The sequence below is a fragment of the Anas acuta genome, chromosome 3 (genome assembly GCF_963932015.1).
Source record: "Anas acuta chromosome 3, bAnaAcu1.1, whole genome shotgun sequence".
Classification (NCBI taxonomy): Eukaryota; Metazoa; Chordata; class Aves; order Anseriformes; family Anatidae; genus Anas; species Anas acuta.
The window spans coordinates 105,327,732-105,354,896 of NC_088981.1; the positions used below are offsets into that span (position 1 = coordinate 105,327,732).

The window sequence follows — 27,165 nt, forward strand, 5'->3', positions numbered from 1 at the left end:
AGAGTGTTTTGAAATACAAAAACACCCTCAGACTGATCTTTGTCAGAGAACTCTTTTTTTTTTTTTAATTAGAAATAATTTTTTTTAAAAAAGTAAAGAAAAAGACCCCAAGCTTCAGTTCTTTTACTTTCCCTTCCTTTTGAGCCTTTACAAAAGATAAGTTTTATTTTCTAGCTTGGTATTCAATTTTAAGGATTAGGTATTTACAGCTAGGCTGAAAACCGAGATTTTAAGTATTCAGATGACTAAGAGTAAAATTCCCCAGTTCCTGCACATATTATTACATTTGAAATAAACAATCAGTTAGCATCAAAGGCCTTTTTTTGCAGCAGAGCAAGAACAAATAAGTAAAGATTGAACAAAACCCTAATACGTACAGCTAAACAATTGGCTTAATTGCTTATAGTTCTCTTCTTTACTCAACAATTTCTTCATACGATTTGCTTTAAAAAATGGGATTGCTGAGTAACTCACTATCAAAAGAGTTCCTGCTTTATTCCAACTGATCTACCAAGGCAGGTTTTTCAGCAACAGTTTCAGGAACATTTAAAAAAAGAAAATCTTGTAAGGATACCTGAACACTACTGACATGAAATATGTAACAGAGACAAAAGAGAGAATTTATGAGTAATGCAAGAAGAGAAGACACCAGAACAGAGCAGAGATTGCTAGCAGCCTTGCCAAAAATGCAGAGATAAGCATATGATAATGACTGTCAATGACAATAGGGAGAGAAGGAAAGAAAGCTCAGATAAAGAAGGAAGGAAGTAAAAATTTTGTTGTTGCTGGTTTTGATTGCTGCGGAGCATCATACTTACAAAACACCCTCTGTTTCTTGGCTGGCATGAATTACTCCAGGGTTTACAAAGCAAAATAATTCAAATTAAGAAATAAAATTCAAAATAATGAAAATGAAATGTAAGCTATTCCCAGCTGATTGTAACAAGAAGGAGTTGCAAAGATGTAACTATCTACTTGGTAAGAGTTCAGAAAATTAATGTTCTCTCATATTGAAGGATACTAAAGAGAGCTGTAGCTGACTTTTTAAAGCCGATCACGCTTGAGGTAGGAGGACTGAGGGTGGAACGAGGACAACGCTTCATTTCTGGAGCATTATTAACTATTGATGTTTTGAGTTCATGCAAATTCGTTCTGATGACAGCACACTTACTATGAATGCCAAAAATCTGTTTGAGAATGTTTCTGCACACCAAACATATTCCTTTAGACTAAAAGATACAAATTTTGTGCTTTTATTTTTAAACAATGGTTTATTTTTTAGCCTAGATTTTAATTTAGGTTAAGTCCTTGTAAAGTACTTACTGTTTGTCCATTAGACTTATTTAAAAACAATAAAAATAAACAAAAACACTTTCCTTCCAAGAAAAACAAAACTCCAAACATAGATGACTGAGCCTATAGAACTAAGTGGAGGGAATGAATTTGCAACAATCATAACTATGACCATGCTGACTATTATTAAAATACCAGGCACATTCCTTGAAAGCACTAGAAATGCATAAGAAAGGAGGGCTTTGAAGACTGCAGATACAGAATTTATAAAGCACTTAGCTTTGCAAGTACTGTTAATAACAGAAACAAAACAGATATTAACAGAGAAGCAATGAGAGTATAAACACAAAGACCTCAGGAGAGAGCAAACTGTCACACCTTTGATAAATTTTTCTACTGGGACAACTTCTAGTAGGAGAGGGAAAACTGAACAAAACCACAACCACAAAGAAACACAAAGAAACTAGAGATGCATCATTCCTAATGAGAAAAGAATGATGAGGGTTAGGAGGGGAGGGGTGGGCAGGAAAACAACATCTCTGTCTCTTCTTTCAAGACGCAACCTCAATTCTCTTCTCCTTGAGAAAAACACAGCTAAAGCAGGGAAGAGAACAGACTGCAAGGTCTTTCCTACTCCTCTAGATAGCAGAGAGAACTGAAGAATAAAGTAACAGTGGGAAATGCAACCTGTGATGCCCACCTTTAAAAACAACAACAAAAAACAAAACAACCAAACAAAAATTTGTTTTCATTTCTATTAACATAATCAAAGTTATTTTAATTTTTGGTTGTCTAGAGTTTTAGGCAAACTCAAAAGAAAACTGGAAATCTGAACTACTCTTTATTTCCCTGTAAACAGTGAAAGTGAATTAAGTGCTGAGCTCAGGAAAACTTCCTGAGCCTGCACTGTAAATCATGTTATGGAATCATGAGTCAGAGATTCTCCATGAAATCAGTAAAGGTAGCTACTACTACTGAAAGAGAAGGGGGCTATTCCTCCTGAAGGATTTCTGATGCCTCATAGCAAAGACAAGGCAGTGAAGAAAGACACCTTTCAAGACAAGTTCAACTGATAACAGAAATTGTTTAAAACAAAAGTAAAAATGAAAATCTAATCAGAGGATAAATTTTCAGTTTGTTCCTTAAGACTTTACGCTAAGACACAGGCCAGTCGGTCTCTCCTCGATCTCTGCTAAAGAGATGAAGTGAATCTTCCTAGAAGCATTTCCAAGAATTCGAAGGCAAGCAGGTGACTGAGATTAGTCAACATGGATTTAAAATGTGGAAATCATGCCTGATAACCTTCTACAATGAAATGACTGGATGATAGTTGATGTTACATACCTTCATTCAACAATACTTTCAATGCTCATAATACCCTGACTGACAAACTGATGAATAGTGGACAGAGAAGTAGACTCAAAACTGGTTTTGATAATCCAGGATCAAAGGGTTGTTATCAGTGGCACAAAGTCCTGTTGGAAACCAGTGAACAGTGGTGCACCCCTGTGGTTGGTACTGGGGCCAATACTCTAACTTCTTCATTGAAGACGAGGATGATGATGAGACAGTGAACCCTCTGAAAGTTTGCAGATGATACTAAACTAGAAAATAGTGGGTGATACACAGGTTGGTTGTACTGCCATTCTGATGGGCCTTAAGAGGAGTAACAAGTTTTCTGTGGCTTATCTCTGCCCAGCAAAGGGAAATCCAAAGTTTAGTACCTGGGGAGGAATAACCAGAAGTACAGGCTGGGCCAATCAGCTGGAACAGCTGAGCAGAAAAAGACTTGAGGGCCCTGGTGGGCAAGGTGACAATAAGCCCTCATATCAAAGAAGGCCACCAGCATCCTGAACTGCATAAGCATTGCCATCAGGTCAAGTGTTCCTTCCTCTCCACTTGGCATTAAGTGAGACAAATCTGGAGTGCTGCACTTAGTTGTGGGCTTCCCAGTACAAAACTGACATGAGCATAGTCAAGGCAGATAATAGAAGTTCTCTTGCCCCTTATCTTAGCTACATTGATTTCTTTATGTTAGAATTGAGATTATGCATATGTCTAGTAGCTACACTGCTTTAGATCCTAAATGACTTAAAATATGGGTGTTCAAAGTATTTTGTACAAATTTTCAGGCTATCCACATCTCGGAACTAAGATGCATCCTACCTCTGAAATTTAACCCACTGTTAGTTGTGAATACAAATAACATTTAATCATTATTTTGTTTTCTCTTTTTCACTTGACAAAGAGTCTGAAGAAACAACACCAAGTGGGAGATAAAATTAAATAATTTTTATGTTTTTTTTTCTATCACAGAACAGTAAACAAGAACTGTCTATTTATAAGTGTTCTGCTTTCACAAAATCTTCAGACTGTCTGTTCAGCCCAAGGAGAAAAATCTTTGCTAATCGTTTTGCAGCAATATTTCACTCTCCTTTGTGCTCCATAAGTTATGTTTTTTTTGTTTTGTTTTGTTTGTTTGTTTTGTTGTTTTTTTTTTGTCTGTTTGTTTGTTTTTTTGTTTGTTTGGTTTTGTTTTTTGTTTTTTGTAAATCTAAACACTACCTTGAACAGAGTCTGACAGTTCCCCACACACCGGAAGGCATCAAATTTTTCAGATACAATTAAAACTAAAAAGGAAAATTGGAATATATATTTGTGACAGATCATGCAGCAATCTTTGTAATTCACAATGCACTGAAGAAAATATTTAGTTCATAAAAATGTCATATAGGATTTAGATTAATTTTCATCCAGAAATCACAAACAAAATGCAGGCTTGAAGGTGAATAACCTTTACAGATTAGATTCTAATGGACTGGTTCTCTACAAGTACAAAAAAAAAGAATTATTGTTCATAAAAAGGTAGACCTGAACTTCTCTGGCTAATCAATGTACATAAACACTTTGGGGAGCATAGTCCTCAAATTCAAACAGGTTGCAATCAATGCCATCAAAGCAATCCAAAGAAAGTATAATTTAATGTCTCTAACCTAACTATGGTCAGACAAAACATGCTACATTGCACTGGCTAGCCAGAAAGTGTACTTTCTGCTCTCCTTGAAGGATGTGTGACTTTTGCCTTAATGTAAGATTGTATGAATCCTTTTATCTTAGAAATCAAGAGTCTGTTACAGAATGGAACAACTGAAATTGTTACCTTTAAGCATGTTCAGGAAGTCACAGACAAAAACAAAAGAAACAATAAATAAAATTGTAGTCAAGATGTCCCAAATCAAAATTTTCAGTAAACAGTTTCAATAAATACCCATTCTGATGGGTGCCATGCTGAAATTTTAAACAATTATTTTCATTTTAAATTGTTGGGCTAGAATCTTCTGGATATGTCCTGCCATAGTATAAATTCTTTGCTTTCAGATATTTCATCTAGAAACAGAAATGAGAGGCATTGGATCGAGAAAATAAAAGCACCATTGCTTGGTACCATTATCTGCACAGACCTTCTACCTTCTGCAGCTTGTCTGCCACATATGAACATTAGCTTTCAAAGACTTTTCTGTAAAGCATAGCTTGAAGTAGAATTATTAACACAAAAAAAAAAAAAAAAGGCAAGTCAGAACTTCCTATTGGATTTTCTACATACTGGCAAAAGTGAGAGTAAAAGATGTAACTCTATATTCAAGTACTTGGAAAAACCTCCTGTGCAATAATTCAGACAACAAAATTGTTCTGTCTTCTGCGTGAGGCATACTATATACCTTCTAAAAGAAACTGATTCAATTCTACTTTTAATAAGCCATTTATTTTCCCCAAATGATCTTTTTGAAAGGCCATACTCCTCTTAACCATGTTTGAACTCACTGACTGAAAGTTACGTGATATGATCAATCAATAAAACTTTTTTTTTTTGCTTGAAGAAATGCTCACCTGTTGCTCATTTCCATAGGTGGCCATGCTTGAAGGAGTAAAACCAAGTGCTGAAACTCAGACAGGCTGTGACTAGATTCCAGAAGTCCCAAGAACAGCTTGTACCTTTTTTCTTCATTTTCAATATCTGTTATCTCTACCTGAAAGAAAAACAAACATTTTAAAATTATGAATTTAAAAGCACCAAGCTATCTGTAAAGGACATCGCTGTTGTAAAACAATGCAGGAACACAGCCAATGTAATTTTCCCAGAAAGCCATTTTCTTACCTCTCATTTTCAATTACATGCAAATAAAACAGGAAAGCACACAAACAACGGGAAATGACTTAGGTGTATGTTCCCAAAATGATATACCTCCACAAAAATACATTAATTGATTAGTGGAGTCTTACATCTATATTCTTCATACATCCAAAAAATCTTTACATTTTCTTTTCTCCATATATATATATACACTTTTAAACAATGGGCATGTATAGTACCAATCTTAGAACAGCATGGGTTGGAAGGGACCTTAAGGTAAAAGGTTGCCCATGGCCTCATCCAAACTGGCCTCGATCAGCTCCAGGGATGGAGCATCCACAGTTTCTCTGGGCAACCTGTTCCAGTGCCTCACCACTCTCTGAGTCAAGAATTTCCTGCTAACATCTAAATCTCTCCTCTTTTAGTTTAAAATCATTCCTCCTTGTCCTGCCATTATATCCCTGAAGGTGTTCAAGACCAGGTTAGATGAAGCCCTGAGCAACCAGATCTAATGGGTGACATCCCTGCCCACGGCAGGGGGGTTGGAACTGGGTGATCTTTGAGATCCATTCCAACCCAAGACATTCTATGATATGATCCTATTATCTGACTGAGCAAAAAGTTGCTCTCCAACTTTATATATGTATTAGTTCTGTAATACATATTACTCTCACCTCTGAGAATTCAATAGTTTTACCTGAATTTTTATCATCCAATCTTTTCTCCCAGAGGAAAAAGTACTGGAAGTTAATTTAAATTCATTTACTCAATGAAGAACATTTGCTGACAAGCATTACAGTGTTTCTCTGTATAGGTATTTGAGCTTATGAAAAAGAAAAACCCTACCAGCAAGCTTCCAGATAACTCTGTCTCAGGAAAAGTGTCCATCTAAGTTCAAAACACACAGCTGCTGTTAAGAACTTGAATACACTTCAGCTGATGACAGGTTCTATTACAGATAATTACTGCCTGCAGTTTGCATGGTAAAAAAGTGTGAAGTCTGACTATTGAAGGAAGGTTGCTATAAATGAAAACCAGCTTGCTGCTAAATAAGAAGCAGCTTCTGTTTAAAAGTTTGGGTATCGCACTAGGAGGGCTTTCACAAACGAAATAGTTATTCCTTGTCTGCCTGACACACAAAAGTTCTTGTAGTTTAAAAATAATTTGTTACAATAACAAGGTAGCTTCATTTCTGTTATTAACACATTCCAACACTAAATTTTTCCTCCAAACTTTGAAAACTTCTGGGATATCAAACACTTCAGTTACATTTTATAATTCAGCTGAAGATACACAGCATTAAAAGTTAACATTTTTGTTTAAGCCCAAGTAGTTCTAAGACTTCAAACACGGACTAAGTTTTCCTTAGTTCTACAGCTACTTTAAAAGATTAAAGATTGTATTCCCATCTTCTCAGAGTGACTCTGATACATCAAGGACAAGTTTTTCAAAAGAGGGTGGAAAACAGATTACTGATGCATTTATTGAGTTGCCTACGTAATTTGTGACTTTAAAATATTTAGTGTTGAAAAGTTTACTTCTTTCTCCAGGGTATATCTGAAAACACCGCATACTAGATCATTTTAGATAGAGAAAAAACCTTTCTAAGGTCTCTCCATTTAAAATACTTCCCTGTACTGCAATGTCACACGGCAGATATCAATTACCCACTTGTAATATCCCTAAATTCCACCTATATTTGCTGACATGAAATATGATTATCTTCACTATTTAAATCATACGGATGAAAAGAGAAGGGAGAAGAACAGAAAAAGGTAAAAGGTTAGGATGTCTTATGTCCCTTTAGGGATCAAAAATATTTAGCAATCTAGCAAATCTAGCATTTAGATGACTTCATCTGTCCCCAGACTCCTTTCTCAGACAACTAGTTCTAAGTTTTTAGACGAAACAGCTAGCATTACGGATGGCCCATTAAGTACATTCTAGGATATTTGCACGAACAGCATGTTGTTTCAAAACAGACTGAATGTTTAACTCTTTCTAATGATAGACATAAGAAGGGTGAGAAACAGCACATGAGTGTTTAATACTATTAGTATTAAAAGATGAGAAGAGCTGCTACAGAAATTGAGTTCTTGGCAGTAAAGAGTAGATGACAGTAGATCAGATATCATATTCAACATGAACTGAATTTCAGTAACATGACATAATAATGTATCTTTAAAGACTGGTTTACATTTTTATGATGCTAATTAATCTAACATTATAAGGTACTGTTTTGGACAGCTGGATCCTTGCAACATAATTGCTTTTAACAAAACATATTAATGTGATCAAGGAGAATTGACTTTCTATTCTTAAACACGCTGTGTATTTCTGAAACATTTCTTTCTACAATGGCCTCTTTACAATCGCCTGCATTTCACAGTACAAGTAGTAAAAATAAAGTGAATGTTCCACAGTGTTATTTATAGTCTTTAAGAAAGAACTATTCAAAATTCACTTTTCATATGGCATTTTAAATGCACATTGCTTCCATTTATTGTGAACTAGGTGAGATTAAAAGGTAGCAACAGAGGCAGCAGCAAGCATGTGTACTTTTAAGGCTGAATGTGGGGAACTAAAATGTAGCACCAAGGATAAAGGAAATGGAAGATTAATGAAGGAGTAAAAATGGAAAATACGTAAGTGTTGAAGGGCAGATGACAAGTATATTTACCTTCCCCCACCCCCAAAAAGACTAGCTTTATCCTACCTTAAACTTCCCACTCTTTCATCTTTTTATACCTCATCTTTTTTTCCCTGATTTACATCATCTTATTATAGAGAATATAGATGCACCGCTCTATATTCTACAAACACCTGTGTTTCAAGGAAGTTTTAAGCATTACTTCATTTCTTTGACAACACGGTTATTAAAACTTCTTTTTGGAAAAGAAAAGCTGAGATTCAAAGGTCTAAAATCTACATTTTAGCAGCAAGAATGCATGAGCATTTCCGACAATGGTCACAGTCAACTGTATCAGAAATATTTTCTAAAGCATTCCTGAGTTGAAAACATCATCAAATACATGCTGATTCTGCAAGGGTTGTGTACACACTTCACATCACATGTTGATAAGTAGTCCCACTGGTTTCAACAAGATTGCACAATGTCTAAAATTGTACCTTCTGGTAAGCAGCTGTATTTAACTGGTGTGTACGTCTTTACAATCAAGGGGATTGAAATCTATATATGGTTTGCCCACTAGCATGCCTAGAAAAATCCTAAGTAGATGAACACCGAGTAACAGAAACACAGATAACAATAAAACATTTAAAAACTTATTTTCAATACATTGTTATTCTTCTAAAAGAGAAGAGTCCATTTTAAGTTAAAGACCTGTAAGGTATACTATCTACTATGTAGTAAATCAAGGTAGTTGCTCTAAATAGTTTCCACACAGCTTTCCACTTTGACATGATAACTTATCCTATCTCTAATTCTTTCCTTACAGTTCTCTAAAAATAAAAGTTAAACTCAAACCACCAAAAAAAACCCCACAAACTGATAGCTCCTTACTACAATAAAGCATGATCTTGAAGCAAGGGATTGAACTGACTTAATAATTAATTTTGTTATATTAATATATAATATTAATATGCTTAAAAATAAACATAGCTGTATAAAAATATACACGTGTATACATTTATACTAGGAGCACTGGTTTTCCTCTGTATTCTCTTCTCTTTCCAAGGCTAAGAGAGAGCATGGAGAGGAAGCAGTCATATGCAACAGAAACAGGGCATGGTCTGTGTTAAAAGGTAGACATTTCATTTTATAAGAACCAAAAGCTAGCTGAGATGAAGTCACCAAGGTTACAGTTAAGCCTGTCACCTTGTTGTAGTACCACAGCAAAAGAGCAGAGACGTTAAAAATTCCATTTTAACTGAACACACTCTTTGTAGTGACTCTGAATGATCGATTCAGCTGACTCTAAAGGATGCAACGCAAGAAGGCGCTGCATTTCTAGTAGCATGGACACCTGTAAAACCGTGGTAGGTAATACGATACTAGAAATTCCTCATGCGCACCCTCCCCCCCCCCTTTTTAATTCTTAATTAAAAACAGAAACATCCCTCTAAAACATTCAAGGCTATGCACAGATAACCTACCACAAACTGCTCAGACCCCTGGTAGCAGAAGGGTCTGAAGAGTGTGTCACTAACGAGGTTAATGAGGCCTACAGAAAGCTAGCAAGGAGTACACTTGAACTTCAGATGATCTGAAAGGCCTATAAGAAAGCAAAAACGGAAAAGGAAAGCAGGACTTTCAGTTTTAAGAACAGATTTGCCCAATTCTGTCTCAACTTCCCCTAGTTTTGTGCCTTCTCTTCGGCAGTAGAAGGCAGATGACTATGTCTTACATTAAAATAAAAGACTGCACAAGTATACACCACAGTGGGAAAGACAATTAGGGGAATTAATTTTAGAAATGATACTTGTGATAGATTATAAAAAGAAATACAAATTAAATAAAATCTGACCTTATGTTAAATTGTTAAAACACACAATTTAATGGTCAACAAGAGACTACATACGCTTAAAATCAAGAAAACACAAGCACTTGCATAATGCTAATGTTCTTTAAAAGAATATTAAAAAAGAAAAATACATGCTATACAAATGACACAGCTTATGCAGCCATTGTTGAAAACTGCACTAGATCCCACAAGCTGTCTGAATCAAATCCTTTCAATCTTATGTTCTCCTTCTGAGCTCTTCGCTTTTACTTCTTTTTCTCGGTATCTCCTGTAATTAATTGGCAGAGGTTATGATGGCCCATAAAGGAATTGTGACTCATCCCAGATAATCTCCGCTTAATAAAAAAAAGCAAAAAAACTCCATTTTTATCAAATATATTTACTTACTGAAACATATGTATATTTTTAAACAGGAGCACAATGTTTAGCTACAGCCTTTAGCAGCTATAGCATGCCAGAAGACAAAAGTCAGGCCTTCTTTCGATCTGAGGTACATCTTTGATGGTGACATGGGCAGTGGGACTGAGTGCACCCTCTGCAAGTTTACTGATGACACCAAGCTGAGTGGTGCAGTTGACAAGCTGGAGGGAAGGGCTGCCATCCAAAGAGATAGGTTTGAAAGGTGTGCAAACCTCATGCAGTTCAACAAGGCCAAGTGCAAGGTCCCGCAGATGGGTTGGGGCAATCACAAAGAGAAATACAGGCTGGGTGACAAGTGGATAGTGAGCAACCTTGCGGAGAAGGACTTGGGGGTTAAATTTTTAACAGTAGATAAAAAAAAAAGAAAAAAGACTTGAATATTCACAGAAAATGATTTGTTTAACCTTTTAATGTTTTTATAGGACATCTCTTTCATGGATGATAAATCCTTAGTAAAACCTTTGTTTTACTAAACAAGTTTCTGTCGTAAATGCAGGGAGTAACTGGAAAAAGCTTGTTAGAAAAGCAGATCTCCAAAATTCTTTCTTCCAGATCCTAATTTGATGTCATCTTAAATTCAGTGTCTTGCTGTGTGTCCGGGTAGATTTACGCACACAAACGTCATTCTACATTATACCTGCAGATGTTGGTGGATGGAAAACTGAACTTAAGTCAGCAATGGGCGCTTGCAGCCCAGAAAGTCAGCCCTATCCTGGGCTGCATCAAAAGCAGCATGGCCAGCAGGGCAAGGGAGGTGACTCTCCCCCTCTGCTCTGCTCTCATAAGACTCCTCCAGGAGCGCTGAGTTCAGCTCTGGGGCCCCCAGCACATGGAGGACATGGACCTATTACAACAAGTCCAGAGGAGGGCCACGAGGATGGTCAGAGGACTGGAGCACCTCTCCTATGAAGACAGGCTGAGGGAGTGTCGTGGTTTAACCCAGCCGGCAGCTAAACACCACATAGCTGTTCGCTCACCCTCCCCTCTCTCTCTCTGGGACGGGGGAGAGAAATAGAAAGTGAAGCCCATGAGTTTGAAATAAAGACAGTTTAATAAGACAGGAAAATAATAATAACAATAATGATGATAATAGTACTACTAATAATAATGTGTACAAACAAGTGATGCACAATGCAATTGCTCACCACCTAATCCCGAGCAGTCCAGTCCCCCTCCCCCGGCTAGCCACCCCTATATATTGTTTAGCATGACGTCAGACGGTATGGAATACCCCTTTGGCTAGTTTGGGTCACCTGTCCTGGGTCTGTCCCCTCCCAGCTCTTGCTGCACCCCCAGCCTGCCCGTTGGCAGGACAGAGCAAGAAGCTGAGACATCCTTGGCTTAGTATAAGCACTGCTCTGCAGCAATTAAAACATTGGGGTGTCATCAGCACTCTTCTCATCCTAAGCCAAAATATAGCATTCCACCAGCTACTAGGAAGAAAATTAACTCTGTTCTAACTGAAACCAGGACAGGGAGTTTGGTTTATTCAGCCTGAAGAAGAGAAGGTTCTGGGGAGACCTTATAGCAGCCTTCCAGTGCCTAAAGAAGGGGGCCTACAAGAAAGATGAGGAGGGACTCTGTCTCAGGAAGTATAGCAGTATGACAACAGGTAACATTTTAAAACTTTTTTTAGTAGTTTTAGATTAGATATATGGAAAAAATAGGAAGAAATTCTTTACTATGAGGGTGGTGTGGCACTGGCACAGGTTGCCCAAATGATGCTCCATCCCTGGAGGTATTCAAGGCCAGGTTGGACAGGTTGCTTTGAGCAACCTGGTTTAGTAGAAGGTGTCCTTGCCCATGGCAGGGGTGGACCTAGATGATCAGGTCCCTTCCAACTGTTCTATGATACTAATATTTTTGGTGTCTCTGAGCACAGCCACACAATATACCTTATTGAATTACATGACTTCAGTTGTCAAAAGCACTATTTTTTTCCTCATGTAGCTACAGTCTGCTTGTTAATAGCAGATTCATGAGATTTAACAGAGTGTATCTTCAATCATCCATTTTCCTACGGGGAAAGTCTTACACTGAACTTGATATAACCTGCAAACATGAAGAAGACCAAAACACTTTATGATTTATTTATTTATTTTCTGGAGTCCAGTTATTTATCAAGCAATCGGCCACAATACCTTAGTTCTCACATCACTTTATTACTAGGGCATTATATCAAAGAAGTTTCCTACAAGCTTTTAAAACCATTTTGTTTTATATAACAAATATGAAGTATAGGGGTATGGGTGCTTTTACTGCTGAAGTATAAAAAAATAAAAGGAGTCTGGCAGTTGGTTGAGGTACTTGTAATCTCTTCAACAGTACATTATCTGGGCACAAACATACCCTTTATCTTACTTCAGGCATTCTGAACAATTCTGGAATGCACATTCTTCATATCCAGTATGGAAAAAAAAACAACAACCACCTTAATGCATTTACAATCCCTCCTCTAATAAAACATCAAAGTATTCTGCCTGACAATAAAATTTTTCAAAGATTTATATATAGTTCTCTTCCCTTATAGATTAAATGTATTAGCTGTCCAAAATGTTGAAACTTTTACCCACTTTCAGCGCACTAAGTTTTGACTTATCATCTTACTCTATGGATTTGTTACTGCTTTCTAGAGACCCAAGTGCAACACACATGAAAGAGTCCAAATATGAAGAGTTCCCTCAAAGTTGTGTTCTACCAGCTTTTGAAAACTGGTATTTTGTAAAAACAAACAAACAAAGATGTTTAAGAACAATAAGGTTAAATAAACTTGAAGAATAATAAGGTTAAATAAAGCTGTGGGACATCATATATGACTGGTAAAGGTAATTTTTGTGTTTGTAACTGAGTAACTCAATAACTGAACCATATGTTCGGTTCAGTACATTATCTCACTCTTGAAGTTAGTTTAAATCAGTATTTACAGAAACAGTGATATATCACTATACTTAAACTGTGTCCCAGAGGCATAACTATACCCTATATAATGTTTTCCTACATTAGGAGGACAGACATCTGATAGAGTTGTAATATAGTTTAAGTGATAAAGCATTTTATTTGAGAATCTGACACCAACCAATTTGGCTGATGACCTAGAGAGTGTTTTAAGCAAGCAGAAGTAATAATAGAAAGATACAGAAAAAGAATCAGTTAATCCAATCTCCTCCTTCCCCTGAGATAAAACACAAAATGTTGTCTGCTTACATGTGAGAGTGGTGAGCAGAAAAACTAAAGCAAACACACCCCCTACCTGCCTCTGCCCAACCAAATCTGTTCAGCATATTATATATTTTACTCTCTAAGCATGGCAGAGCCATAGTTTTCATCCACAGATTTTGTTCAGTACTAATGTTCTAAGGAAATAATTGATAAGGGTGTTTGTAACCAAAGAATATGGGATATAAAAATCAGGAAAAAAATATTTTCCTTCATTGTAACTGCTTGCTACTGCTTGAGAAAAGCTACACTCATGCTTAAAACCAATTCCTGATATTAAAGGCAGAGATATTTGTGGTTTCCAAGAGCTGCAACCAACAGTCTATTGCTTTACATGATTATAAAATTCATTTTGTTACATATGCCAGACTGTAAATGTAAGCATCTCAAAATATGTTCACATTCATTACCGCAGTGTAAGTTTGAATTAATAAGGCATCAAAAATAGAAACAAACAGGCATTTGAGTAGCCCCTTACTGCTACAATACATTCTCAATTTGTTTGGACTCCCTTGTAAATGCATTAAGTTTTTATTTATTCACCCCACCACAGGCTCCAGTGGTAGAGACTTTATCTACCTTACATTTTAAAATAATAGGCAGATCTGACATGAAGGATTTTACTCGGATTCAAGATAGGGGATTCTGATGCTAAGGCTTCTTAATATGATTTATAAGCAATAACTGAAAGGATTAATAATGACTTGAATTCTGTAATTGGCATCTATATACAGTTGACAGCACAAAAATAGAAGTCTTACTTTAAAGACAATATAATCTAAACAGGTAAATCATCAGGGCTGCAAAGTTAAAAGCTTGTTACAAAGGACATAATATTACAAATTAAGATATTTAAGATATATAACATATAATTCATATATATTTATATAAGACTATGAACACAAATGTTAAAAGTCCTCAGCTATATATAAAAAAAAAAAAAAGGCAGACATGTACAACTCTTCCTGAAACTGTACAGCTACTGACCCTGCAAAGATAAGATGAGGGGCTTTTAAACACTATTTTTTATTTCACTCTCTTCAGACTGTTTCAAGATGCTAGACATCCCATCAACCTTGATGCTAGACATTACATACTTGTAAAACATGGCAAAAACAAAAGCACATATTGAAACATCTTATTCAAAACCTTCATGTACCAGAGCAGCATTAAATGCTTTCAAGGGCAAAACCACAAGTGATATTGTCACCAGTACACTATATCAGCATTCAATTACTTCTAAACCTGGGTGGTTCTAAAAAGAATTCTTTTAGGTTGTGATTGAGAGTGAAATCTTCAGAGACACAGCAGAGTCAGGCTGGAATAAGTAGTAAGAGGTGAAAAAGAATAATCCACAATTATTCAGCTTCCTGTATATGGCCAAGCGTGCACATGCACACACCAACAGAAGTCAAGAGCAAGCAGGAGAGCAGAGCTGTGCATGAATAGTTTGAGGTACCTGATTAAAAGCAGGTTATGAACAGATCTCACCCACACTAACACAAAGAGTTAAAAAAAAAAGAGTTAATTAGTCATCTGTTTTGCAAGACATGCACTACAATTCAGAGACTCCTAGGAGGAGAAGTTATGCACAACACACTAATTATGCACAATTTCATCCAATAATTTTGCAGTAAAACATTAGCTTCTGTTTGAACTAGAATGGTTCCTGATAGACTTGCTCTTCTGACTTAAGTAAACAAGTTAAAAATTGTTGACTTGTTTGCAACTTTAAGTTAACATATAAACACAAGATTCATATCTTCCTGGTAAATTATTCCCACCTACTGCTCAAAATGTAGCTCTTCCTAATTTCACTTTAAGATTCTACTTCCTAGGTCTTTGTGGTAATTAGAGCTTGTGGAATTTAGAGCTTGTTGACACATAGAACTGCTTCCACTTCCTACTCCTAATTAAATTCCTTTGACTCTGACTTGTTTAAGGCCAGGTTGAATGTGGCTGTGAGCAACTCGGTCTAGTGGGAGGTGTCCCGGCCTCTGGTCGGGTTGGAATTTTATTGGAATTAATTCTGGTTGGAATTACATGGTCTTTAAGGTCCCTTCCAACCCAAAACATTCTGTGATTCTGACTTCCCAGAGATGAGGACAATGATTGGGTAAGTTTCATACATACTCCTTTTCTTACTTTTCCTTCCGCACCCATTTTTTGACCACTGTTAGACACAGAACATTGGGCTAGATTGGACTTTGATATGAACCAGCACTAACATCTTTACGTACTCACATATCAATTAAAATCTTTGTTATGAAAACACACAGGGCCAACAATATTTCATCTGCAGTTTCCATGTGAAATTGAGGGAAGACAGGGACTCAGGTAAGCCTACCATTTTCATTACATGAACTGTGTACTCTCACAAGATAGCTGAATAGAAGTAAAATCCTGAAATGTTACAAAGAAAGCAAAGGCACAACCTTTCCATACATCATTAATTTCGTAACTGTGTAAAAAAGTCTTATTCTGTGAATAAAACAATGGGTAGTTCTTCTTAAAGGAAGAGTCTTAATACTTCCATTAGTAACATAATCACCTCTGCTACCCTTTCTCTCTATTCATTCTGCACATGAAATAAGAACATCTCGGGTTTCCTCTTTTTATTCTTTTATTTTTGTTAATTTTCATACTTGTTTGTTCTAAACTGTTTGAGACATTTCATCCGTTCTGTTCTATTGACTTCTTTCATATATAACAAAACTCAGTGCTATTGAACTCTAAATAATAAGTTAGCATTGAAATGGCCATGATTTCTAACACTGTGGTCCCTCACCTATTAGTAACTATTGGCAACGGAATGAAACAAAACCCAGATCTTTTAATTCTGTTTACCTGAACTGAAAAGCAAAATGGAGTTGAAATTAGATGCCTTTTAATCTACACCTGCTTTGTATTTCCACATCCTTCACTTCTTATACAATAAGGACCAAAGTACTTAACTTTTCTTCTCTAACAGTAGAATTGGAGACAAATCAGCAGAAATGCAATGCTCAGAGACCTCAAGAATATAAAAGATTCACAGTAAGAAGACGGTTGAACCCAACTATTTTCATAACGCATAATTCCATCTTAAACTGAGCAGAAATCTGACTTTGGGAGAGAAAGAATCAGTCAATTTTGATCACATTTGCTAAGCCAATATTTGCTTTTGTAGTAAAATTCACAGGTGATAAACAACTATGTACTAAAATATGTATAAACAATTCCAAATTATTTGCAGATAATGAGGTTAAAGTTTTCTTGTTGATATATTTTATAGATCTCATCTTAAACCTCATATATTCATGAAGTTCTTTCCCCAGTATTTATCAAAACTTTAGGCAATAATTCGATATAGTACCTTTTGCTCCATGTCCTAGCACAATACTGCCACATACAGAGTTAAAGGCAGTTAAGAAACACAGTTTAAAGAAAAACTATACAGCACCTCGCTTTGTATAATATAAATATTCACACGGTTTTAGAATTAAATTCAAAAGACTTCCTAGAAGGAGGAGTACTGCCAAATGACTAATGTGATGCACTGACATACACCATGTCAGCTTCCTCACTGAGCTTCCAGACTTTGTACTATAGTTACTTCCTGTTTTTTTGGAAGGGCAAAGACAACTTTTACTTTTGAAAATACCCACATAAAGCTGTGGTTTAGATTATAAAATGATGGTTTATCCATACTGCTGCAGAAGAAAAAAATATATACAAAAAATATTCATATGTTGTCATTTGAGAAGTCCATCTTTCCTTTTACATAGATGAGCTTTACCTTCTCAGAAACGAGAAGAGGAACATTCATTGTAGAGGAACATGCCAGTTTTAGATGCGATTTTTCTATCTGCCAAGTTTGTATGTAGATAATCCTACATCCAACCCATTTTGGGTTTTGATAAATGGAAACATTATAAGGTAATGAGTCACAGCTGAGAGATTGGTAGTTTTTACAAATCTGTTCTACTGGGCTCACAGATGCCCCCATGTAATGACAGGATTTAGTTCTATTTTATGAAAAAACACTGTAAAAAAAAAAAAAACAAACCACCGTGATTTCATTTAGAGCCTGTACAATGTTGTGGATAAAATTCTGTTATTTGAAGGAAACGTTTTTGAAGATATGCCTATGGAGTTACCCCATTTAACAGAGAACAACATATTTACTAAGGAAAATCTGTAAATCTGTGTTATAATGTAGTATGGTCCATGTTCTCCACTTCAAAAAAAAAAAAATACCACCACCTCACACTCCCCCATTCAAAGTACTTTTCATTACCATTACTAATGAGAATATAACTTGAGCCAGCAATGCAAAGCAAAGGCGTAATTCACCATCTCCCCTTCATTTGAGTTTAAGACAGCACATAGACAATAGCTCTTGGTGCAGCATTACTCATGTCCTGAACTCACAAAAAGAACAACGACAGCATAGGTCCTTGGAAAAACAGCCACTATCTGAAGGACTGAAAAGAAGCATCTGCCATCAAAATGTTAATCTTCCTAGAGCAATTAATATGAAATTAAAACCGAAGTCAAGAGTTTTGTGTGACAAACTCAGTGTTCACAAACCATGTCTCCTACCCCAGAGGTGGGAAAACTCTGAGGTCAGACATTTTGTACTTTCTCCCAAAGCTAGACTCCACAGACTGCACATATTAAAATAGGATTGTGAGTGGTGAGCACCTCTGAAAGCCTGCTGCACACAGATACTGAAGGGATGTGCACCATGTCACAGGCCAAATCCTTCTCAAACTAAAGTCACTGATCAGGATAAGCAAGTTATGGGATTCAAGTTTAAAAATAAGCCAACCAAAAAGCCTAATGGTAAGGGCTTAAACAAAGGCTTAGCCACATGTTGAGCTCCCTGTCTCATAGAAATACCCAAGAACCCTTTTCTTCCAAACTGATTTATATATTGCTTAATTCCTTATCTGCTTGACATGCAGCTCACTAACTTCTAAGAAATGCATATAGAGTCAGTAAACAGAAGTGCGTTGCCTAATGCATAAAAATGCATAACTTGCACAGAAAATAAAATCCATTCATTTGTATTCTACAGGAGACTCTGTTGAGACTCTGTTGTAATCTGCACAGAGAAAACCTCTGAAGACCATACACAGATATTGAGATAGATAAGGGTGAATAAAGAAGAAAATGCATTTAAAAGATGTATATAGCTAGCTGGCTAGAATTTAAAGAGAAGATTAACATACATATAATTTAAAATATACATTAATTGTCAGTTAATATGAAAAAAATGGATCTGTGTAAATTATGGCTAAAAATAACAGCTATGCAACAGAAGGATCTTAAAAACTTGTAAGCCATTTTACTTGCATGCACCAGCTATTAATCATTGTTTCATACCTCGCAGTCTACGTATGGTAAAGATACTCTACGTTTAAAACTGAAAAGGTGATAGAAGATTTAGCCTGAAAATAACAAGATTTCAATCCTTAAATACTACTTTTAAATTTAAGCTGTTAAATTAGCATCAGTATTTTTCCCCATTATGCAAGGGGTTCTTCAGTTTACCTTTTCTGATTATCACGACCATTAAGAGAGCAGTGTAAGCACAAGTTCCCAGTATTCAACTGTATGTGTAACTGCTATCTTGATGATCAAAGTCTGCAATTCTTACTAATAGAGGAAAAATGATATTAAAAAAAATAATAATTTAAATGAAAACTTGTCAAAATGAATCCTTCCAAAATGTTGTTTTGCATATAGAGTAACATAAATTAAAAGAGGTATTTTTATAAAGAACAACCCACATTAAACTGAAACACCTGCCTTTAGAAACAACAGGTTGTTGATACTGACTCCAACTCAATGTCATATTTCACTATTAAAATAAATAAATAAATAAACATAAAAATAAAATAAATGACAGACAATTATTTTTTTTAATGTAAGATTTCTCTATTTATCCATATTTATGACCTGGAACAGGAGCATTGAAAGTGCCAAGTGGATAGATACCGCAAAATTATTGTTGCTGTACAAATTTAAATAAATGAGTAAGTCTGTTACAGCCATAAAATGAATCAGAAACAAGTAAGCAACACAGTGCAACACTCATACAGAATGGCATTACATAAGCACAGCAATTGGTGCTTTTCTTTTTAATTTGATGTAGTCAAAGTCATAGCAGTTAACAGGTAGTCACAGATGTGTCTCTATATAATAATAATGACAACATAGTCAGATTCATAATTCTAAGTAACGGAAAAGAACTTCTAAATGCCATATTCACATAGAATTTTGGGGTGATACCTACCCAAAACTAGGATTTATTTAAGAAAAGCCCTCATAAACATCAGACATTTACATTTTGAAAAGCTACAAGGACTAGTGTTTATATACACTGTAAAAGAGGTTGAATATGAAGCACTTGCTTTTCTTAATGGAAAAAAAAATTTCTTTCAATGAATATGAACTACTAGAAATGCCTAAGAAGTAACAACTATTCAATGAATACTTGAGAAGGGATCCTTGGATGATACAGAGTTTACAGAACTCTAAAATAGCATCAGTGTTTGATGGAAAAAAACAGTTTAGAATGATATGGTAAAGAGTAGAATTTCTGCTGATTTTCTGACTGCTTTTTTGCTTACACAAATTAATGGATGCTTTTAGGGAACTGTCTCGTCAAGTCAAAAGAGCTTCACTGATTGAAATTCAGAGACCTGTGGTTAACGTACAGCTAATGTCAAAAGAGCAATCGAGGTGTTTGGATACACATACTGTTAGTTTCCACAAGGACATCACATTCCTTCTCCAATTATCTCATTTCAAAGGTATTCTGCGTATCTCAGTAGGCTCAGATGGAGGTGAGAATGGAAAACAGACAGAAAAAATTTGGGGTGAGATAACAGGACTGGAATTGTTTACTTGGATTGAGTAAGCAACAGGAAAAAAAAAAGTGGCAAGGTACTGAGTGGCAAGGAGACTGATTTTCTGAATTTTACTGTCCTATAAAACATGGAACAACAACATATACAAAATCATAAAGAGATAAAAATCCTTCTACAGTGCCAGTATGACTTGCCTTCAGTGCTGTATGACCAATGCCACAAATTTAGAAAGTCATAACCTAAGGTTGTGTTATCGTTTACCCATACATTTCTTTGCAACTTAATAACTCTGAATATCTTACTAGTGAGATATTAATTTTTCCAAAGCTGTGATAAAAGCACAATATGCAACTGTTTAAACCATTCCCCATCTATACCTTCATTACAAAAGACCTATTACAGAAAGCGAATTATTCCACATGAATTCACTCCAGATCACATTTATCTTCCTCTAAAACAACTGCAGTAGCCATGGAGCATCGTTCTACCTGAGGCTTGCATTGGAAACCATCATGTTCACTCAAGCTATACTGCTTCTCTCTTCACTTTGTCTTATCCATTTTACTTGTGCAGTTAATGGAAAATTTTTCATTTGCATCCTAAAGTATTTAATCAATCATACACACTACAGCAGTTTATGTTTCCAGAAAAAAAAAAAAATACAATTTACATGTTTTCATATGGATAAATTGCATCTTCAAGAAATGGAAATTAGTGTTTTAAAATATTAATTAAAACTTACATTTAATTTCTTAAACCTAATTTTTATGCATTACCAGTAGAGAAACAATGTCTCTAGAATTATAAAACATCATCTTAATAAATTTACTCAAAGTTGATAGGACCATAAATCCTTCTTCTAAGTAAGCATGTTCCACAACAAGAAATGGCTGAGGATTAAACAGATACTGTTCCTTCACCTGTATTTTGCCAGATCAAGCTAAATGCAGGTCACTGCAATCAGAAAGCTGATAAATGCCCCCAGTAAAATGACTTGGGAACTCCTGCCTCTTTGCTTTCCGTATATAGTTGTGCTCCAATCTAGCTGACACAAGTACAGGCACTAGATAAAAGTTGGAAGTCGTGACACAATTATTTGCATTAAAACCTTTCTTTATGAAGTCATGGAAAAAATACGTAAACAGATACATATTTGTCATACACTGGGGAAGAGAGACAAAAAAGCCAATGGAGACTTGGCTAAGAAAATCATTATGTTAACATAGGTATTACAAAGATGGCTGAGACACATACAGTGTGCATGCAACTTACATGAAGGCCTATATGCAGGAACAGAAAATGTGTGGGGGGTGAGGGGCTGCACATACCAAACACACATTAATTTACTAATTTTTCAAGGTTAAATTTTAAAAATAACAGATAAAATAAGTAAGGTCCTAAAGTTACAATCTCAAATTTGTATCAGACATCCCTTAGGATTTTAAAAAATGCTTAGCCCTCAGCAGCTCTCTATACCATCCAGATCACAAAAAAACGTAACAATATAAGGGGAAAGGCTAAATGAGATTACCTTCTCTAAATGACAAAGCTATTTGCGTTTAAGTAGTATGCAAATAGTAATTACATTTTCAATTTGCATAATAATTAAACAATCCTTTAAAGACGTGTCTTATATAAGCTTCACAATTGCTAATTTCTTGTCTTAAACTAACCCTTAGTTTACCTACAGAACCTTTACAGAACCACTGCAACTTCCTGGGAAAAAAACCTCTCTTGTTACTGTAACTGGTCACTGTATTGAATGACTGTACACACATAACCTGCTTGGTGTTATTTTGCATGTTAGACACTGATGCAAGTCATTACAGACTAGATTTTTACACATGATATGAAAACAAATGTATTTCTCATCTTAGATAGATAAAAATCAAACTTTGATATGAACATTCTAAACCACATTTTTCTCACCTCCCACCCAAGACTTTTTTAATGTACAAAAGAGTTGGTATTTTGACCCATATTTTTCATGCACCAGTTAACTAGAAAATTACACAACCTGAAGAACTCAGATAAAATTCATCAAGGGTATTAAAACAACACATGCCTCCTCCTTCCAGTAGGATGGGATGCTACTGGAATGTGAATTAAAGACTCTCAAGCCTTTGAAAAACGAGGACCTCTGAATTTTTAATTTTGTTAACTAATCATTAGAGAACTGGAAATTGCTGTGTTTCTGACCGTTTGATAGGTAGCTGCTTCCATAAAGTACATTTTTAATTTTGTAAGAGTTGGCCTGTTTCCCAGCAGCACAATGATTTGTTGGACCACTACTTACAGCACCTACAGCATAATTAAATATTAAGTCTCCCTTTGATGTATGCAAAGCCTGACTAAGAGGATTAGTAGACACTCTGAGGGTGGCTTTCACACATTTTCTGGTAATTGAACACCGCAATATCATTAAATTTATCTTTACTCAATAGGAATTCACATACAACCTTCACAACATTTAGTGTCCCTTTCTGTATGAAGAAATGGTAGAGGAAAAGAGGGATCTTCTAAAAGCATGCCAAAAATGCTGAGCAAGTACAGATAGAACAGTCTGGAAGCAAGATCATGAACACATTTTTGAAACATTTACGATTTAAACTTCATTAATAAATCTTTTAAACACAATCCTCTAGTTAAAAACAGCATTCAGGTCCTCCGGCCATATTTTTTTTCCATAATGTATCAAGGGTTTTACTACATTGTGGGATGAGAAAGGATGACCAATTTAACAAAGGTGTGGTTGAGTTAGAAAAACAGATACCTACAGAAACAGACAGATATCTCAACATGTCTGAGCACACTTCTGAAAGATGTAATTCCTTATGTCTACTTTTGACCCTGGTTTACCATGGGTCAAATTGCATTTACCAAGCAATTTGATAGAACTTTCAGACTGTGCTTTAACTTCCCCTTCACAATGGTGCTTTTACATCCTCACACTTGAAGCACTCACCTGTGTATGAGAAACTTAATTAATGCTCTCCCAAAAGTTGGGATTCAAATCTCTCTTCATTTTTCAGCAGTCACTCAACTACTGAATTATGCAGTGTTATTGTTTTTGTAATGTATCATTAAGGATTATGAAATGCATCTAGCAAAAATACAGAGAAAACAGTCTGCAATGTGCTGTCTTATTATTGTCTCCTGTTTGTTAATTCACAAAATGAACAAATTCAATCAAATAAGGTCATCGTTTCCCCTTTCTAGCACTATCTTCTAGACTAGTGTTTGACATCAGCTGACTAGAAGATTAAAAAAAAAAATAGTTTAGTTAATCACTTTCCTTCTTGGATGTTAGTGAAGAGCTCTGAACTTCAATTACTGGTACCTAACAGAGAAACTAATATGACTGTTCTGTCTAAACCACTCATTAGTTATCTAGCAGAAGATATTCACTCAAAACAAAGGGTTCCCATCCATCACATTTAGCTTGAACTGACAAGAAAATTAGAATTGTTTTTAAGTGTGTTCCAACAGGACTCTTATGATTGCACTCTGTAGCAGGAACTGGGGTGAAAAAACAATTATTTTATACAAGTATGTATAAGCGTAACTTTCACTATAAAAACTTTTTTTGAACTTAGCTAAATACTTTATATGGAAAATTTTATATTACAGCATTGTATAGCACATTTTTATTTAATTAGTTCTGAAAAGTTTGAGCTTACCTAGCACAATAGTTACAGTTTTACTGTAACTTTTTACAGTAAAACTTTTTTATACAGTTTTATTGTATACTTGCTTACTTATCAGGAAAAGAAGTTGAAGTGATCAACTGTTCTTTGTTGTGATCTAACAGGGTGCTGCTTATTATCAGTGCACTGCTTCCTTCACCAAAACCAGGTGTGTTTTTCTGCTCAAAAGTAGGAGTACTCTGAAAATCCATCACTTCAAAAACCAGAAATTACTGACATATAACATGGAGAGACCTAAGCAGGCTGGAAAATTGGGTCCACAAGTGTTGTACTATTTTGCAAAGATACATGTGAAGTCTAGCACTTGGGACAACACTATCCCATGCAGCACAAGCCTGGAAGCAGCTCTACTGAGAGGGCCTTGGGGGTCCTGGAGGGCAGTGAGCTCCATGTCAACCAGCAGCATATGCAATGAATTTGAGTAATTCCTAAAACATCACGAAACATAAACAAATAGATGTAATCTTTGTGTTGTAAATTTATACAAATTTTGACTTATCAGATTACGGGAAAAAATAAGTCGTTGCACATCTTACATGATTCTCAAACAAGTAAGTGTAATGAGTCTCACAAGCTTTCCATCAGATACAGGTGTTTTTTTCTTCTACAGATATGGCTGAAGGCTATTATCTGCCTGCCTTTTTTTTTTTTTTTAAACATATTCTAGTTGAACGTTTTGATGTTTTGAAAGGTTTTTGACTAGAAAAGGGGGTTACAGGCAATAGAAGTGTTGACACAGGACACTGCATATTAACAACAAAAGAAACTGAAGATGAAGAAACCCATCACAGACATCCTAAGAGTGACTGTGAAGTTAAGTGCTGATATTATTGTGAATCCAAGAGAAAAAGCAATTTCTAAATGAGCCAAGGGATAAGCATTTTCTTTAAGATTATTATGGTGATTATTCCCTTGGATGGTCTTAGTACAGCACGTAAATCTGAGATAGTGCTTTTGTTTTAAATGAACACAAAATGCTTTTGTACAAAGATTTTTTGGAAGTATTAAAACTATTTTAGCTCCACAAGGTTTCAACATTGGAGATAGAAGGGGAAAGGCGTTGATAGAATCATAGAAAAATCATTTAGAAAATTGATGTAAATTAACTGATTTTTAATAATTCTATGTGTAGCAATTGATACAAGCTTCAAAGACAAAAATATTTCTCCCTGACAAGCATTTTGTATATTTTCATTGTACCTAGAAGACTAAATGTAGAAACTCTGTAGTAATACATACTTTCATATTAATAATTTCACAAAAAGGAGTTGTGAAATGTAGCAGTTAAAAAAAATTCATGCATACAAGTGGGGTTTTTTTTTGGTTATTCATTAATATTTCCACGTTCTACTTCATAAACTCAAGCAGTTTCATTCATGAAAACTTTCACTATAAAACCCTTACTAGTCTTAGATTAAGTTTTACATATGCTTTAGAAAATCAGAGCTTGGTATTTTCTAGCCCTTTAATTCAGAATGAAAATGAATTTGACTTAGACTAGAAAGTTTGGACTAGAAGTACTCTGCCACTCTGAGTGAGGAACAAATAATAAACAGATTATAACAATTTTTTGCAAGAATGATTTACCTTATTTTTCCCCACTTCACACTGAAAAAGACTTGAAATTCTCACTTGGACAGGTTAAGGTATGAGCCTTTTTAACAAACTACTGCCTTAGATACTACCTCCTAAAAGAAACAGTAGCAGCCTCTAACTATGACCAAATGCATTCCCTAAAGATCGACTCTTTCCAGCTGAGCATGTCCCTAATGTTCTGACTACAGATTCATAGAATAGTACCTTAAGAGCCCAGAAAAAAAAAGTAACAAGAGCCAGTAATTCTCACTCTAATTCTGACTATAACGTCACAACAAATAGATAAAAAGGAAAGTAAAAGTGACAAAATTGTCTGATAAGAAAGAATATGCAAATGTTGCGCTTAGGAACATTGTTTAAGTGGTAGACTTCGCAGCACTAGGTTAATGGTTAGACTTGATCTTAGAGGTCTTTTCCAACCTAAAAGATTCTATGATTCTATGATAATATTAAAAATTGAAAAATTTAATGCATGCCATAGAGAAAAATCATTAGTGTTTGATCAAGCTTGGTATTATGTACTCCTGATCCCAAACAAAATCTGAGGACTCTATTAACTACTCTGTTTTTCAAAGAATCGCTATTTATTAGTGATTCAAAAGGAAGGTAGGATTAGTTCTCATACTGACATCCCAACCACGTACTACAAACTCACATTTCATCAGATAATCCCCGCATAAGAACAGTCTCATGCTACTATTTACAGCAGTCAGTTTTAATACCTTTGTTTCAAGCCAGCACGCTCTGAGAACAGCTTGTGTCCTGAAGTACACAAGCAACTTGCTGTCCTCATCACTGAGATGGAAAGCTTGCTCCAGTATTTGCAATACTCTGATGCGAGGTTTCACTGGTAAAGAGTCATCACCACAGAAAGGTCTCAACCACTCCAGGAGGTCATCTGAAGAAACTACTTTCTCCCTGTAATTAAACAATACTGTGTTAAACAGACTTTGGTCATCCTAATCAAAATATTACCTACCTGTCTTTTCAGAGTTATTAACAACCACATTCAATACACAATTTCATTAGAAGACTCATATACCATTCTTGTGTTACACACAATTTTCAACTTGTGCAAAAGCGGGATCCCTCAAAAATCACTATATGAAATACAGAGAATAGCATGAACAGTATGATCATGCCCTACAGATGCCTGCATAGAAGCAGGACACTATCTCTCGAAAAGCTCACCTTCGTGAGACAGAAGAGAAACCAGCCCTTGTAAACCAGGTGCCTAAAACTAAGTGGTATAGGAATCTTTAAAAAAAAAAATCAAGTAACCACATAAAGACCATAGAACTCCATCTATCCAAACAGTAATGTATTGTCTCCTACACTACCTTGACTGCCAATTTTATAACAACAATGCCAAATTTCAACATTTAAAAACAAAAGCTGTTTTCTTGTGACTGGTCCTGATCAATGCCTATACCTGCACACTATTTGACCTTACGTAA

At 35.5% G+C, this 27,165-nt stretch overlaps 1 protein-coding gene across 3 annotated transcripts in view; it reads right to left on the reverse strand.

Annotated features, from left to right (window-relative positions):
- The window catches only part of NBAS (NBAS subunit of NRZ tethering complex), a 178,030-nt gene that overhangs the window by 22,455 nt on the left and 128,410 nt on the right, over positions 1 to 27,165 (reverse strand). For all 3 annotated transcript variants that reach the window (XM_068678623.1, XM_068678621.1, XM_068678622.1), the window contains 2 exons: positions 26,431 to 26,626; positions 5,182 to 5,321 (listed from right to left, as the gene is read on the reverse strand). In XM_068678623.1, coding sequence (XP_068534724.1) covers positions 5,182 to 5,321; positions 26,431 to 26,626 — 336 coding nt within the window. The remainder of the gene's footprint in view (positions 1 to 5,181; positions 5,322 to 26,430; positions 26,627 to 27,165) is intronic.